Genomic DNA, 17106 nt, shown 5'->3' on the forward strand with positions numbered 1-17106 from the left:
TAAACTCGTGGTGAAGAAAGCATGGCGGCTGAAGGCGATCAAAGGAAAAAAGCTCTTCTGTTCTATTATCTTTGAAAACAGAGACGAAAAAGGAATAATTTGGCCCGTAGAGCAGCAATGAATCGACTATCTACGGAGATAATATCACCAGAGATATTCACGGAAATATTAATGTTCGGAGCCAAGATTTAATTACTGTACCCCGCAGGGACGACGTGTGGGGAGGCATGTGAGAGGCGGAGAGACTTAAAAGATTAGGCGGTTTTTCTTTCATGTACGTCCGCCATTTTTAGGTCACCGGCTTTGTAAAGCCTGGCTTAATTCGTTGAGAATGCGCTCATGTGACAATCATTCTTTTCTACAGCAATTGGTTAGGTTGCTAAAATGTCAGTTTTCAAAATGGCAGCCAAAATGACCTACCTAGAGTTTCATCATCAACAACAACTAAAGGTACTATAGTGTGTGATGTGTATTTTCTTGTGTTTTAGGGCTTGAAGGATCAATTTCTGATGTTAAAACTGAGATTGGTACATTTTACAGCAAATTCAGTTACCATGTGAGCTTACAGTTAACTCATATTTTACAACTAAAAACACAAGAAAAGGCATATTACAAACTAAGGATCCTTTAATTGTCGATCATGATGAAACTCTTGTTAGGGCGATTTGTCGGCCATTTGAAAAATTGTCATTTTACCAATATAGATGGCTGTTGTGAGATGTCACGTGTTTAACGCCATTTCCTTCATAGAAAATACTTTTTAAAATTTTGTGCTTCACCCAGCTGTATTCAATACAGGTATATACATGCACATAGTTGCTGTATGTAGTATACAAGCGTTGTATGCAATTCCAAAAATATTGAAATTACTGACCTAAAGAATGCTCGGAGCTCAAATTTCTCAGCAGAAATTAACTTTTTTGCCCATTTCACCTAAAATTACCTGTTCCTTAAGAGACTTCCAAAAAAAAAGTAATTATTTATCCTACCCCATTAATAAATAAGGACACCCTTTTGCTTCATGTTAACAATACTCAGACCATTTTGCTTCGGGTAACCCAAAATCTGGCTAAAAATTGAAGGTAAAGTGTATCTATTCTGGTTGATATTTACTGCATTTTTTTTTTTTTTTTTTTTTTTTGTGCGCGATGCAGTACAAGTATTTTAAAATGAAAATAATGCAATCTTAACTGCTAGGATGTAATTGAGTGTCCCAGAAAACGAGTGGGGTGACATCAAACTTGTACTACTTTATCCAAAAGCCATGTATTGTAGAAATAGCTTGGATTTGTAATCTTTTTATGGCTGCCATGGACCATTTTACACACAATGGTAGAATCTAACCAAATGTCAGTGAAAAACTAGTGTACGGCAGAAAGGGTGAAAGATATTTTAGAAATGAATACAAAGACTACCGAGCATTTCATTTTATCCAAGGCCAGGACTATTAAATGCTATCTGAATGCAGTGGAGTTCTGTTATCCCAGTATGCTGTTCACACTACATAGGCCTACAAGGTGAACTGGTTCTAGTTAATGGCCTCTTTCTAGTGGATCTAAACATTGGTTAATTTGGCCCATTGCTCCCGCATTTTTAATTTGAACAGGTTAAATATGTATACAAAAAAACAAGCCTTTTCAATAACAGTGGGATAGCAGCAAAAACAGTGAAAAAAAATACTTTTTTATCTTTTCTTTATATTTCTTTAATGTCTTTCTTTTTTTAATTTACAAATATTTAGACTTTTTCAGTCCCTTAGAATTGCATTTCATGTGGGTACTGCCTGTTTTTCAAGGAGAACATGGCTCCCAAGTACCCAAAGAGCAGCTTCTTGTCCGGACTCTGTCGGATGGCATCCAGAACTTGCTTGTCAACATCCACTTGATCTTTCTTACGTTCTTCACTGACAGCATACACCTAAAAACCAAGAGGCAGTTGTAAATCCAAAAACTTGCAGATAGTTAGATTACCCCCCCCCCCCCTTCCCTGGTTTCATAATATAATCATCGAGGGTGGTGGATATGTACACTTCAAATTGGACAAAATGGATTAAACCGAGGAAAGTACAAACTGAAATAATTGCCCTCTTATTAAGAAAAAACTAGCAAAGAACAAAAAAATCTTTATTATATTTGGAGGAGCAAGAGGATGGGTTAAAATGGTAAAATCTAAATTTTGTTCTTTCATCCTTATTTTAAATTCAGATATCCTATTTTATATCACTATCAAAGGAGTAATAGAAAAAAAAATGAACATTTACCTCTTTTTGTGTGTCAAAGATCTCTCCCTCTGTGTGTTTAGGCTTTTTCAGCTTCTTCCTTCTGAAGTATTCGTCATTGATGTTGTCCGGGATTTTGACCTTGCTGATGTCAATCTTGGTCTTGGTGGCAATGACGTACACCTGGTTGATGCGCCTCAGAGGGCAGCCATTTATATGGTATGGTCCTGTTAAATAGGAGTCGACATAAGATTTTAAACACATGCAAAACTTTGTGGGCTGAAAGTCTACTAAAATTGGTAAATACATCCTGTAAGTGTTTTTCACAGTTACACATATTCTAACCTTGAAAAGTAAATTCTATTGTAAGTAATTTCATGTAAAATAAGTTTGTAGATCTAAAATCAAGCATTACATAAAGGTGCACTGGGCTTCTTAGGCATGTTTATTTATCGACATCCAAATAATTACCTGTAACAAGAAGCAGACCAGAACCAAGCTGCTTGAGGAAAACCACTCTCTGCAAATATATAAACTTAAAATTACAAAAAAAATATCTTCAGAATAATTAATTTGCCTTATTCAAAAAGATTACAAACCTTGGGATAGAAGACGCACCATAAAGATTGCCCAAATACATTTAAACAGTTGAAGCAAAGTAAAATTAAGCTCTATGATACATTTAATGATTATCACGTTACAGAAGAAAGCTTCATAGATTAGTGAGTTCTGTATATGGCCTAAAGATTTCACACCTTTCCCTTTTGCCTGCCTGCAAGCAGAATTAAGACTGTGCCAGGAGTAATGGAAGATCTCAACTTTCTCTTGTGCTGGCTGAAGGCATTCTTCCTGGTCTTCAGCTTGCGTGGTCTATCCTCAGTTGGGTAGAAACGGGGCTGGAAAAAAAGATGCAGTACTGTACTGAAAGATTTACCAATCCATAAAAGTGAAACCCCAAGTGTTAAGAGAGAAATATACTGCATGTTGTTCTGGCATGTGACTTAGCAATTACACTCATCCTTACAAACAGAAAGTTTTCTAATAATGACTGAGATATGTCTGAAATCACAAAAAGCTTACCTTGGCTTTATTGATTGTCAAAAATAGTACAAAATAGTAAAACATTTTGGTACAACTCACCATTCTTGTCACGCGGACAGTTCTAGTGCCTCCATTTTTGTCACCCCCAATCTGTTTCTTGACCATACGAGTTTCACTCTTTGCTTTATCAGTTCTCTTCTGGCCTGGCTTGGCAAACTTATACACGGCCTTCTTCTTGTACATTCTGGCGCTGGAGAAGCGCATGATGCCACTCCCGCCCAATTCATAATTGCGGGGCTTACGGGGTTTCTTGTCAGTTCCCATCTATGAAAATGTAATAACAATGCAAAACATCAACTGAAAGATGAAATAAAATATGAAATAAAATACGATGATAAAATATCTACTAATTACGATACTTTGACTGCGATCATATTTAGTATTCACTTTAATGTTTACGGGGACTAAAGTCTTGTTATAGTTGATCCAGCTTCACCCCATGGGCGCAGACATGTTGACCGAACATATCATTTGTATACCAACACTGTAAATTATACCCAAAACCAGTGAACTTGGACTTAGATTCATATAATAACCAAGTAGCTGTATAAAATATAGATATATGTTTTTTATTTATCTATTTGAAAAAACGATGGTCATTGCAACAGTGAGATTTTCATGGATTTACATCAGCTAACTTCATCGTATTGCCATACTCACATTGGCCCACAAGTAAAAAGATAGACCATACGGGCACTTGTTGGAACAACAACTATGATGACGTAAAAATGTACACATAAAAGTATGACGATTACACACTGGGACACAGAGCGTGGTAGGTTTGACGCTGTTGTCATAAGTATTTTGTTTAGCTAATGAAATTATGCCCAGTACCTTTGTTTTTTCATTTTATAATTGCAGCTTATAGAGGTGCGTTTCCTTAAAAATGAAAAATAAGATAAAGAGATGCATACTATTAACAAAAAGAATGGCATGCCAAATGATTGCCTCTTAACCAGACAAATGCCACCACATATTTTCAAATACAGTAGTATAACTTCAAGAAACACCGCAGGGTTTTGTTTTGTTATTTCCAAAAAAATGATATTTGAACAGACACAATTTGATATAACCTAGCACGAAATTCATGCTATAAACAATTCTGATATGTACTGGCTGTGCTAACACATGAAAGCAAAGGCCTCAAAAAGTGTGTAATAAAAGCCAGTTGCAGAACCAGCCATGGTGCCAGAGCTCTCAAATTATTATCTTACCCTTCATCTTCTCAACTCGCATACTCCTGTAAAGTCAACCAGTTTTCCCATCAACAGAGCTGTGAGTGAGTTAATATCCATCTACTTGTTCCTTTTAACCTCTTTTTTTTTTTTTTTTTTTTTTTACATTTGAAAGAAGCTGGTAGTAGTGATTTATACAGGGAGTCTATAGGCTTGCTTTGTATGTAAGCTACCTCTTCATTTGAGAGGTTTCATGTACCAGAGTAATTCCTCACTGCTCAGTGGAAAGTACTGCGTGAGAAACTATCATCATGAGTTATATTTTTGTGTGTTTTAATTTGAGATATTTTTCCAGATTTGGTGATTATAACATGATGCCTGTTGCACAAGATGGTCAAGGTAAATAGAATGAAATTAGGAATTAATATAAATTTTCTTGTGGTAAAATGTCATATTTAATCAAAAACGGACAGTAACTGAGCAAAGGCACAAAATTTTGCCTGGCTGTCTTCAATTCCACTAGCATGTGGCATGGGACTACCGTAGTTCTTATAGCCATAGACTGGTAAACTATGTTAATTTGTGTCTAAAAACATGTCATACTTTTTATAATGAAGTTGATACCATTGTTCAAAAAATGTGTTTCAAATTAAAGAAGTAGATTTGGAGGTCTTTTACCGGTAAAGTTGGTATGTCTGAAGTTCTATATGTAAGCTTAACTTGATATTGTACTTGTTGGTATAAGTGTTTTGCAAACCCATTAATTTAGATGCATTTAAGCTTATATCAGATCAACTTGAGGATACTGTAAACATTTGCCAAATGCTCCTTATTTACTGCCTTACGTGTACATTCTTTTGGATAACATATAAATGACTAAATTAATTAATATTTACAGGCATGTCATCTTACAGGTGACATCATAATTCAATTTTGGGGTGAAAATTGAAAAATCGGGTTCTCAAATTTCTCCTTTACTCGAGTTTTTTTATAACGTCATCATTAATTCTTTTCTTGTCATCATAACGATAGTCTATTGCATAAGTCTAAAACATCATGAATTAAAATCATTATAAATTTATGAGAAATTTTTTAAAGAAATTTCAATAGCCATGACGTAATTTCAGATCCTAATTCAACACCTGAAGTAGACTACAAGCAGAAATACAGGGTTCTGAAGAGGAAACTTAAGTATCTGATTTTTGTAAGTACTCAAATTAGTTGAAAATAGCTGTGATGATAGACAATAATGTGCTTGGAATAAAAATCACTTTCTTTTTTTTCTTTTAACTTTTAGTATGTTCCTTTTTCAGGAACAGGAGTGTTTTACAGAAGAATTAAGAAAAGCACAAAGGAAACTACTGAAAGTTTCAAGAGATAAAAGGTATATGTATTGCCTGTTAGTTTTCTTTTTACAGTATTTTTTTTCTTTTTTGAAAGACCTGTAAGTTGTATGTTTTGATAGATTGAATGAGATTTACATGCTGTTGTCTTATTCAAATTCTGTTTGAAATATGTTTATGTATTGTACCACCAGTGTCTAAATTAAAAGGGAACAATCGCAGCCAAAATAGGTGGCCAGCAGGTTTTCCCCTTAATCCATGGGTGCATATTATATTTCATTAATGTGCACAGATATATGTACCCTGGGGGTGGTTGATTCTAAATTCTTATGACATTGTAATTTTCACTATCTCCTCTTAGACCATTGCAGATAGGAAACTGAAACTTTTGGAATTGGTAGACCCATCATCAGGGATGTGCATGGGTACTTTGGAATTTTAGTGCCACAGGGTGATGGACTTTCCCCGGGGGATGGTTGATTCTAAATTCTTTTCACACTGTAATTTCTGCTATCTGCCCTAGACCATTAGAGTCAGGAAGTTGAAACTTTAGTGATTTGTATACCCATCATCAGAGAGGTGCATGGGCACTTAAGAATTTTAGTGCAACAGAGGGTTGGGCTGTACCCTGGGAGGTGGTTGATTCTAAATTCTTATGACATTGTAATTTCTGCTATCTGCTCCTAGACCATCGCAGGTAGGAAGTTGAAACTTTGGGAATTGGTAGACCCATCTTCAGGGATGTGCATGGACACTTTGGAATTTTAGTGCAACCGGGGGTTGGGCTGTCCCCAGGGGTTGGTTGATTCTGAATTCTTTTCACATTGTAGTTTCTGCTATTTTCTCCTAGACCATTGCAGGTAGGAAGTTGAAACTTGATTAGTATACCCATCATCAGAGATGTGCATGGGCACTTTTGAATTTTAGTGCAACAGGGGGTTGGGCTGTCCCTGGGGGTTGGTTGATTCTAAATTCTTTTCACATTGTATATATATATATATATATACATATTTTTAAATACCTTTGGATGAAGCAGTGATGTGTGTGTATGTGTGTGTGTACGTGTGTGTATACGTGCTTGTGGTAAGTGGTCCCTAGGGGTGAGGTGCTCTTGATAATATGGGGAAGTGTGGGGATATGCGATGGCTACCCATCAACACCATCTAGTTATGTATGTGTCATGATCGGCCATTATATACCAAATTTGAAATTATTTTTATCTCAGTGTGTTATTATTTGATGTGTCTAACCCAATCTGTAGTAAATGCCAAGATTTGATCCTAAAGTTGTTTCTTGCTTTCAGTTTTCTTTTGGACAGACTTCTACAGTATGAAAAGCTTGAAGACTCCTCTAGTGAGTCAGAAGTAGTGTCCACTGATGATGAAGGTGGAGGGAAGGAGGGCAGCAGTAAAAAGTAAATAAAAACTAAAAAAAATTCAGTATGCACCTAGATAGAGAATAGCATGGTAAAACTAGAATTACCACTATACATTAAATGACAACTATTTATGACTTATAATTGAATTAGTTGCATGATTTAATGTACAGACCCTGCGTCTGTTCATGTAGCCTTTACCTTTGTCTGTCTCCATTGGTGTTACCGTCACTGTGCACTTGTCACTGTTTAACAAAATAAATGGAAAATCTTGTGACTTATTTTCCTCAAACTTATCTGAGTGATTAATAGAATTGACATACAAAGGTAGCGTTGATGAGCAAAAAAAAGTTTTTTTCTTTTTTTTTTGAGTACTGGTTTTGTGAATTCTTTTTTTCACACATAAGCATGTTTAAGGTAACTTTGAACTCCCAAAGGCCTGAAGGCCTGTGCTGGTAACATTTTGTGAATGTCCACATTGTCGGTAACACAGAAAAGAAATAAGTGGTGATGATGCTGTCAAGTACTGTATAATATTTATTAAAAATTGACAAAAACCTTTTTTGTGGTCTGTCATCATTGATGCATTAAATGGATAACTGTGTGACATATTATTTGCTGTTTGGTGTCTGTATATTTGCCATCTTTGCTGTATACTTATTCCTGTCTGTGGTTTGTGGATTGAACGAATTGAATGTCAAATCTGACATCAAGACATTATTACAGGAAAAAGTCCAACTCCTCTCTTGGAACAGAGGCCAGTGCTATGTTAAGTGGTATGGCAAGTTTGAGTGGTATAGTGCCCCAGACCTCTCTCATGGTAAATATGTCGCACTTTGTATATAATGTATATTTCTAAGTATTATATTTAGGCAATAATTGTTTAAGATTTTTATTGATAAGAAGATTCTTTTTTCCTAATTTCTTAGATGATTTTCCTCTTTTATCTAAATGAATTGTTATAGTGTATAAAGCATACTATTAACTACTCTGTATGATATCATTTTTTTTTATTTGATGTTACTTTAAGGCATCATCATCTTATTCTGAACCACCAAAGAAAAAAGCAAAAACGGCAAAGAAAGTAGCCAGGCCAGGTAAGTTCCTTCATTTTAGCTAATTATGACATCATGTAATGTTGAGATAACTAAACAGATAACTAGTCACTGTTTTGACATTCTGAAGTTAGTGATGCATGGGGATTAAATGGAGGTAAGTGATTAAAATGGTCCAGGTTATGTTTTTAAATTTACCTCGCTTAGGTACTAGGTGGTTTTTGCTTTCTTTAAAATGTATTACTCGGATGATTTTGGGCATCTGAAAAACAAACATTACTTTTCTTTGAAACTAGTTGGATTTATCTCAACTACTAAAATGCACTTTAATATTGACAAAATACTGACAGAATACTTATTTAAAAGTAATGCCTTTTTTTGTGATTTTTAACTTGATTTTACCTCATGTAGGTTCTAGTTTCGTTTGTCAGCTTCAGGTTGCTTGTACTTGCACGTTTACATTTAAAAAGAAAGGTACTTTGGCCAGTCATATTTTTCCTCATCAATCATAATTTGTATAGAATGAGCAATTTCCTACATGAAGTACCCAAAAGCAGTTTCAGTTTGGGTAATTTGTTCTATATAGTTATTATAGTCTCAGAACCAGAAAAATGAGCCAAATTGAGATTTCGTAGTTCTGTTATGTCCATTTATAGCTCAGACTGGTAAAGGATCAAAGCCCAGGCAGACGCAAGCACAAAAAGATAGCACAGCTGCAAAAAAAGATGATCAAAATTTATCTGGTTCCATGAGTCGAGAAGAGATAGAACGGCATCTTGATTCCAGACCTGCAAAGCCGTCATTCATGGTCATTGAAAAGCCATCCTTGAATATGCCTTTGGACATATTTAGCAATGAAAATTCAAATCCAGACAGGCAAGTTTTTGAAAGAAGTTTCTTTTTAGATTTCTTTAAAAGCTTCTAACATATTAAAGCAACATAATCCTCAGCTTCATTAGTACCACCAGCGTGTACGCTGGCGGTACTCATGGTTTTAGTCCCGACCCGTATCGTACGGCTCCGCCGGCTCCGTGAGCTCCGCCGGCTCTGCAGGGTGGCGTGGCATACAAGTCACCGTTACCGCTTCTCCTCCTAGACCACACGGACCTGTGTCCCCATCTCTTGGATTTAGGTCACATATAATCTCAACTTGAACCCCCTGGTTTTTTTGTCTCAGTCGGTGCATTCCCTTGGGCGTGGCACTCGATGAAATGCACCCTTGTCAAATTTTTTGAAAATTCAATGCTATATATCTCCTAAACGGAAGGAATTATGGGAAAAATTAGTATAGATGTCTGACCGAAAGTCATATATGAGGATTTCAAATATGCTTTCGGATTTGACCTTTGACCTTTTTTTCAAGGTCAAACAGGCCAAAATTTTCTAAAAATGGGAATTTTTTGCAAAAAAACTTTTATTTGTGCCAAATTTCAGAAACTACACAGAGTTTAGCACTCATATTATAGTGAGGGGATGCAATTAGGGACTCCTTTCATCTTTGGGAGTTTGGGTTCAATCGGTGCATTTTCATGGGAGAAACGGCCATAAGATGCCAAAACTGAAAACTCCCTAATTCTGGAACCGTAAATGCTAGAGACCTCTTGTTTTTTGCATTATGTAGAGCTTGTCAAGTGCAATACTGAAGGTGGTGTCCATTTTTTTGTTTGCGATACGTTCAAGGAGTTGCGCTATATCAAAAAGCACAACTGAGCAATATTCAGTGGTGAAAATAAAATGTGAAATACTCCAAAAGTAGCTGAGATACACCAATAGTTACTATTGAACTTGAATAGGAAGTCATATACTGGCAATCTAACTGTGACCTTGAAATTGACCTTTGACCTACTTTTCACCATGAACTGAACTTTGCAATTTTTCCATCCCTTATATCACCAAAACTAGCAGAGATACGCCCATAGTTTCTATTGAACTTGAATAGGAAGTCATATACTGACAATCTAACTGTGACCTTGAAATTGACCTTTGACTTACTTTTCACCATGCACTGAACTTGAAAATTGGCTTGATCAGACGATTTTTATAAAAGTTGTGATTTTTTTTTTTTTTTTTTTTCTTGGGGGGAAGGGGTATATTTCTTGTCTTGTTTATTGCATTTTGAAGAGCTTGTCAAACACAACACTGGTGGTTGTTCCTGTTTGTTTTTGGTTTTCCATACGAATGCGCTTACTCCAGCTGGTGGTACAATATCCGGAGGCGGTATCGCCTCTCTGATCCTCTAGTTACTTATGGATACCTGTATGTTGACTGCATTTTCCAATTTTTATTCAAATTTATTTTATTAAAATTATTTTTTACAGTGAGAGTATGGACACAGAAAATAGCCGTGACTTAGTTATTGACACAAATCCTTGAAGAAATTGATCCAAAACCGTTGTATAAAAGTTAAGGAGTGATATTAAGCGTGTGTCAGTTCTTTTGACTATGGCAATGACTGGACACTTTGGAGACTACATTAGCAGAGGTCATAATGTTAATTTAAGTAAAGAAAAGTACCAAGCGTTGACCATTTTATCAGAATTGTGGATAAGGTTGTGATGTTTCAGCTCCATGTCCAATTCATCTCAGTCTTTAGTTTAAAGGTATCACAAATTGTATGATGCATTCAGGTCAAAATTATGGAAATATAAATTTTTTCATCATTTTCATTTATCATGGCTTTGTATTTGTTGATTTACATGCACTTGAATTTGCAGCTGAAAAATATAAACAACTAGAACTTGCTTTACTTATCCATCTTTCTACTATTAGAAACCATTAATCTGAGCTCATTAGCGCTCAGTCATGATTACCACTCAATTAGAAGTACATAGATGTAAAAAATTAAATACACATGTAAAAAACAATTTGGGTACTTTCACCTACATTTTTTATATTTAAATATGTACTGTTTTGTTAAGCATGTCACCAACAATTTCAAAAGAAATATACATGATGTATTGTTTTTGCTTGCATGAGAAAAGACGTTGGAAGCCTGACACAGCACAAGATGTCCTGATCATAAAAACTATGGTTATTCACTATTCCTTAATACTTGTATTTCATTAGCATCTACAAGCAAAACACTTAGTGTTTGGGACTGACCAAAAAACTTTTCATTCCCTTAATTTCATCTCAGATTATTCAATCCAGATTTGTAAGAAACATGTTCCATTCCTGTAATTGGGTCACACCATTGAAATAAAACATCAGTGATGGCACAAAAAGATATTAAACAAAGACATTTAAAGAAAGTTACTCTACAATTACTTTTAGGCAAAATGGAGGCCAAAAGTTTGATATAAATTAAAAATACACGCAAAAGAAAAAAAGATTTTCTACCTCCTTTCTAAAACGACACTAAAACGCATGCAGAGTAACTTTCTAAATATCGATCCCGCTGATTTTTTTAAACTGCTTGCATTTTTTGGAAAAAAAAAAGTGCAGAAGATTTAAAGTAAAACAAAAAATATAATTGGCATTTATGGGGTGATAAAAGGTGTTGGACAGCGACAGAGGTAATCAAAGTAACCTACTAGAGAGAAGGAATGACTAAGGAATGGAACACACGACTTTGATAATTAAACATGCCTGTGCTGCAGTTTTGATATTGGAGCTGTGCAAAAATGTCCTGTGCATGTCTATAAATCATGTACAAAAAAAAAAAAAACATTAATTTGTTTACACATTTATATAGCTAATAAAACCAGTTTGATGTTAAAAAGGTCATTACAATTACAAATATACAACAAATATACAACATTTACAAAAAGAAAAAAACACTATCATTCCCTGATACTTTTTTGCATGTTTCAACTAGTCTTTAATCGTTTTGATGTTCTTGGTGAAGTGTTCAGATTGCTGCTGTTCCTAGATTCGGTATTATTATTCTTTTGAGTTTCATCATGGCTACCCTGAACAGAATCGATGACAAAAAAAGTTGTATTATTGGAACTATTTTCGGATTCTGTAACTGTAATTTCATCCAGATTCCTTGTGTCAATATCATTGGATGCAGATATCATAAGTGTCCTTTGTCCATCTGACGTGGTGTCTTGATTGGCTTCTGATGCCCCAAATGTGACAGTCACAGTATTTTCTGATGCTGCATGCAGTTGTGAAGTGAACTCCCGTTTTACTTCTGCCAGTTGTTGGTGCAGTAACTCTTGATGCTGGTTCTGTAGGTTTGTGATCATATCTTGAATTTTATCATCTAAAGAAACACTCAACTGACCAAGAAGTTCTTGCTCACGTCGCTGGTACATTACGACTTCTTGAGACTGCATCTGAATCTGACACAAAGAAAAAGGCTTTTAAATGCAACTTAAAGATCAATTTATATTACATCAGAACACATTCAAAGATAAAATGTTACCAAGAATTAACATTCATTTCCAGAAAAAACAAGGCAGCAAAGCTGTCAAATGTACAGACAAAAAGCAGGAATTAAATAGGCTACTGTCAATTCTGATGCAAAAGTACATTATGTTAAACTGCAAATTCAACATCAAATTTTTATTATGCTCAACAGGTAATACCAATGTAAGTAAAATGTGTAACAAGCTTCAGGCCCATGTGAGTTCAAGTTCACACTTTGAAAATGTATAACTTCCAGAAAAAGAAGTCGATTAGACTGCTTTTCATACTCAGGCTGCATTTTAGTCCTGTATTTCTTTTTTGAAAGTTTGGCAATCATAAGTAACATGGTTTTCCCATAATGGTCATCATGGCAGCAGCACCCAAAATTGTGTTTTCTTCTATTCTGATGCAATATTACATAATGGTTAACAGCATAATGACCATCAATTTTTAATAATAAAATATACGTATCATGGATTTTCAGAAAATGTGACTAGCATGGGTCTTCAGGCCCATGGAACTTCAAAGTCACAACTTGAAAATGCCAAAATGTAAACAAGACAGCACTGTTCTGAAATGTTTTTTTTTTTTTTACATTTTTAACAATTTTTTAACATAAAACAAAATTAACAGTTTACTGCCATTTTTATATGATCAACTAAAAAAATTAATGAGATGGGAATTATATCAATAAAACAGTGTTAAATGTCCAATTTCTTCCATTCTGAGATTCTGAACATGGTGAATGTTTGAATCTGACAAACCGCAATGATATGAGTTTATTTCCATTTTTGAAACTTTATAACACAATACACGATAACAAGTATACCATTATTTTTACAAAATCAACTAACAATGTTCTAAAGATGCAGGAAATGTCAAACAAACACTTTTACATATCTTATTAATTAAATAATGAGACTGTTAACATGCCTAAGAATTGAATCTGAGGAAATGTGAAAAAACAGCACAACTTCTAAAAAAATGGCCCGATTATGCCGATTTTCAAACTCAACCTGCGTTTTAGCAGGATTGATCACTCCTACGAGTTTAATGACACTTGGCCAATCTGTTTTTCTTATATTGTGTTTACAGTGTTGCATATATGCTGAAAAGTGAAAAAAAAAGCAGAACTACTAAAATGGTGGCCCCATTATGCTGATTTTCGAACTCAACCTGCGTTTTAGCAGGATTGATCACTCCTGTGAGTTTAATGACAATTGGCCAATCTGTTTTTCTTATATTGTGTTTACAGTGTTGCATATATGCTGAAAAGTGAAAAAAAAAGCAGAACTACTAAAATGGTGGCCCCATTATGCTGATTTTCGAACTCAACCTGCATTGTAGCAAGATTGATCACTCCTGTGAGTTTAATGACAATTGGCCAATCTGTTTTTCTTATATTGTGTTTACAGTGTTGCATATATGCTGAAAAGTGAAAAAACAGCATAACTTCTACAATAATGGCCTGATCATGCTGATTTTCGAACTTGATCTGCGTTTTATGAATATTTATCAGCTCTGTAAATATAAAGCCAAAAAGTAAAACTGCCTTCCACTTATCGTGTTTACAATGAAAGTGCACGGTGACGGCATCGGCGACGACGGCGATGACAGACGCAGGTGATGGCAATATGTACAGACACATCTGTGTCTGTACATAAAAATTGAATGTGCATAAACTTTCCTTCAAACGAACATTATAAGCAACCAAATGCAATTTTAATGCAATGTAGCTACAAATTTTCATTCAAATTATATAATTTACCTGCATCTTGAGCTGTTGTATCTCTGATCTCAATGCCTGCTCTATGTGTGTCTTTTCAAACTTCAGCTGCTCATTTTTTTGTTTAAGTTGTTCCACCTGTTGTTGTAAAAAGGACCCATCTCCCTGACTGCCATTCAACTGAAATTTTACAATAAAATATTAAGTACTACATAACACTTGATTAGGAATAATAAATTTCATTACAATGTTGTTTTCAAAATCTTTGCTTGACAATTCAACTGAAAAACAGTTTTGACTGATGTGACCTACCCCCACCTGATACTTTATAATTAATTATCACTGTCATGTTTGTTTTATTCTAGCCTTGTACCAGACTAGTGAAACAAAGTGAGCTGTATTTGTTTTCAATATTTAAAGACAGCATTATAACAAACCTGTGTCGCATATGAATTAGAATCTGCTTCTTGGTTTGTGTCCAGTGGTTCTTCTTGAATGATCACAATGTGTGGGTCAGAGGTCCCCACAGTTTCGTTTGCAGCTACTGCCACTTGGACCTCACCTTCATTTGAATTTTTTCCATTGGCAATGCTGACATTGGATGGGCTCAAGAGGCCTTAAATATGTAGGTTTACTATGTTTATTTTAAGGTAACATGACCTTAAAGCTTGCTTCTGCCAACAAATTTTATGAGAAATACAGGGTGCCCCCCCCCCCCCCCTCCAAAAAAACAGAACCCGTAAAAATTTAATAAAATCCTAGAGAAGTCCATCAAATTTCAAGAAATTTGCAGGACTTCAACTTTAATAAACAAAATTACTGCTTTACAAAAGTGATAAAAAATAATCATCCAAGTTATGAATTTCACAAACAGTCCTCACCATTCCCTGGTGTATTTGTAATCACAGTCTCAGTAAACACTGGGTGAACAGCAAGTTCATCCCCTGCAGTCACAGTGGCATGGATTGTGTCTGCTGCCTGCTGGCTCTCTTGGTTCATGTTCATCATTTGGTTTACCTCCTAAAATAGATATAAAAGTGAGTCACCAAGCCGTGTCTTTGAAAGTGTTTCTATAGAAGTATACTTATAATAGCTCAAAAAGAAAAACAACAATAATTATCAATTGTATGCAAAAGTGATTATTCTGATCCCTATTTGACTCTTACTTACAATATATATATATATATATATATATATATATATATATATATATATATATATAAAATCCATTTCCAATATAGAGTATCTTGATGCTTTAAACTAGTTCTACAACAAAAATGGCTCAAATATTATATTGGGTTTCAGTCTGAAATTAAATTTTTGATGGACTAAAAAAAGAGAATTAGGATGGCGCAATTCTTCTTCTATCATTCTCAGTTTAAAACATGATTCAATGATTTTTCCATACCTGAGTAACTTGAATTTGGAAGGTTGTTTGTGGGTTGCGGAAATGAGTCTTGTAATGCTTCAGAGCTTCATCTCTCCGGTTGAATCCATTGCGACACTTGTAGCAATGCCAATGTGCTCCCTTAAATTTCTTCTCTCCTTTAATGGCACCCACAATATCACACTGGTCACAACATCGCAGGATTTTCAAACCTACAGTTATAAAGATTTATGCTTATTACACAATATATATTACTAATTAACCTCCTTAATTTGATAAAAAATATATTGTATTACATTCACAGATGGGTCTGTGAGAAAAAACTATGGATCAACGATTGCACATCAAATGAAGAACATTTTTAAAATATTTTATTTTGTTTTTAGAAAAGCATACCAATTCAACCATTCTCTTGTTATTAATCAAAAAGTAAAAAAAATCCATTTGGTATAATATGTTAACATTACCTGCAAAATCGAGTCCTTTGTCAACATGTTTTACTCTGTAATGTGCCTTTAGGATAACTGGATCCTGATAAGAGTCAGTCTTCACACAAAAAGGGCAGTGCATATGAAGCGGTTTGATTAAGCAGTTGGGGTCTATGCACTGGACTGGGTTGTAGTTGTTTTCTGTTCCCTTGATCCTTACACTTGGATGTGTCTGAGAATTTTGAAATTGAATATAAAGCTTAAGTACTTTGACCAGTAGTTTCTCACTATTATCTTTATATGTCAAATTTCGCTTATTTTAATTAATTGCTAAGTTGGCCCTAGATGGTCTTTACTAAATCCTTTAAAAAAGGATAGGGCATACTAGTAGGCAAGTAGTAGGCATGTAAAAGCACTCGCTGCCACAACAAATGTATTTTGCACTGGAAAATGCTTAAAAGCAACATTGTAATCGCATTTATTTCGAAACGGAACTGGACATAACGTTACAAGCTATGTGAAATTTTAATGACATCAACAAAAACAACATTACTTTCATACTATGTAGTCCACATGTTTTCAAGTACAACTACTTTAAAACCTTATACACTGATTTCATTATTTACATGGCGGTCGGCTTTGTGCGAAGGGCGCGATGGGTAATTCAACTTACAAAAGACCGTTAAAACCTCGCAGGAACCAAACATATACTTACTACAAACGTATTCATGATTTCTGGTTTCTAGATGCTCTTAAATTTGTTAATTTGGGATGCTATCCATCCAAATCCGTGTAAAACGGAGCGAATTCCCCTGTTAACTGCAGCTATATGCGTGCACGTCATCGATTCCTAAGGTTACAAATCGATGACGTCACGAGTTCCGTCGAAGAAGCATGTCGGTTCATGAGGTAAGCGAGCAGACGATGTTGTTTTGTATTTTT

General features: G+C 34.9%; 3 protein-coding genes across 5 annotated transcripts; 1 reads left to right on the top strand and 2 right to left on the bottom strand.

Annotated features, from left to right (window-relative positions):
* Nucleotides 1-1677: 1677 nt before the first annotated feature.
* Nucleotides 1678-3612, bottom strand: LOC106166051 (large ribosomal subunit protein eL6). Its single transcript, XM_013544463.3, has 5 exons — nt 3359-3612; nt 2974-3114; nt 2690-2738; nt 2261-2445; nt 1678-1917 (listed from the first exon to the last, which is right to left on the bottom strand). Exons 1-5 carry the CDS (start codon nt 3581-3583, stop codon nt 1756-1758), a joined length of 762 nt encoding a protein of 253 aa, XP_013399917.2. The 5' UTR covers nt 3584-3612; the 3' UTR covers nt 1678-1755.
* Nucleotides 3613-3759: 147 nt separating this feature from the next.
* On the top strand, nt 3760-10937 carry LOC106166052 (uncharacterized). 2 transcript variants are annotated; one of them, XM_087004999.1, is made up of 9 exons: nt 3760-4094; nt 4850-4893; nt 5622-5698; nt 5808-5878; nt 7141-7251; nt 7939-8032; nt 8243-8309; nt 8924-9147; nt 10590-10937. In XM_087004999.1, the coding sequence occupies exons 2-9, from the start codon at nt 4866-4868 to the stop codon at nt 10638-10640; spliced, it is 723 nt and encodes a 240-aa protein (XP_086861125.1). In that variant the 5' UTR covers nt 3760-4094; nt 4850-4865; the 3' UTR covers nt 10641-10937. The 2 variants fall into 2 exon arrangements, with proteins under 2 accessions (XP_086861125.1, XP_086861132.1); XM_087005006.1 differs by lacking the exon at nt 3760-4094 and having other exon boundaries at nt 5792-5878.
* Nucleotides 10938-11137: 200 nt separating this feature from the next.
* Nucleotides 11138-17060, bottom strand: LOC106166050 (uncharacterized). 2 transcript variants are annotated; one of them, XM_013544460.2, is made up of 7 exons: nt 16880-17060; nt 16204-16396; nt 15758-15948; nt 15231-15369; nt 14787-14965; nt 14392-14529; nt 11138-12556 (listed from the first exon to the last, which is right to left on the bottom strand). In XM_013544460.2, the coding sequence occupies exons 1-7, from the start codon at nt 16892-16894 to the stop codon at nt 12077-12079; spliced, it is 1335 nt and encodes a 444-aa protein (XP_013399914.1). In that variant the 5' UTR covers nt 16895-17060; the 3' UTR covers nt 11138-12076. The 2 variants fall into 2 exon arrangements, with proteins under 2 accessions (XP_013399914.1, XP_013399915.1); XM_013544461.2 differs by lacking the exon at nt 16880-17060 and adding an exon at nt 16718-16813.
* Nucleotides 17061-17106: the final 46 nt, after the last annotated feature.

This window comes from Lingula anatina, chromosome 1 (genome assembly GCF_051362555.1).
Source record: "Lingula anatina isolate TDL-2025a chromosome 1, LinAna3.0, whole genome shotgun sequence".
Lineage (NCBI taxonomy): Eukaryota > Metazoa > Brachiopoda > Lingulata > Lingulida > Lingulidae > Lingula > Lingula anatina.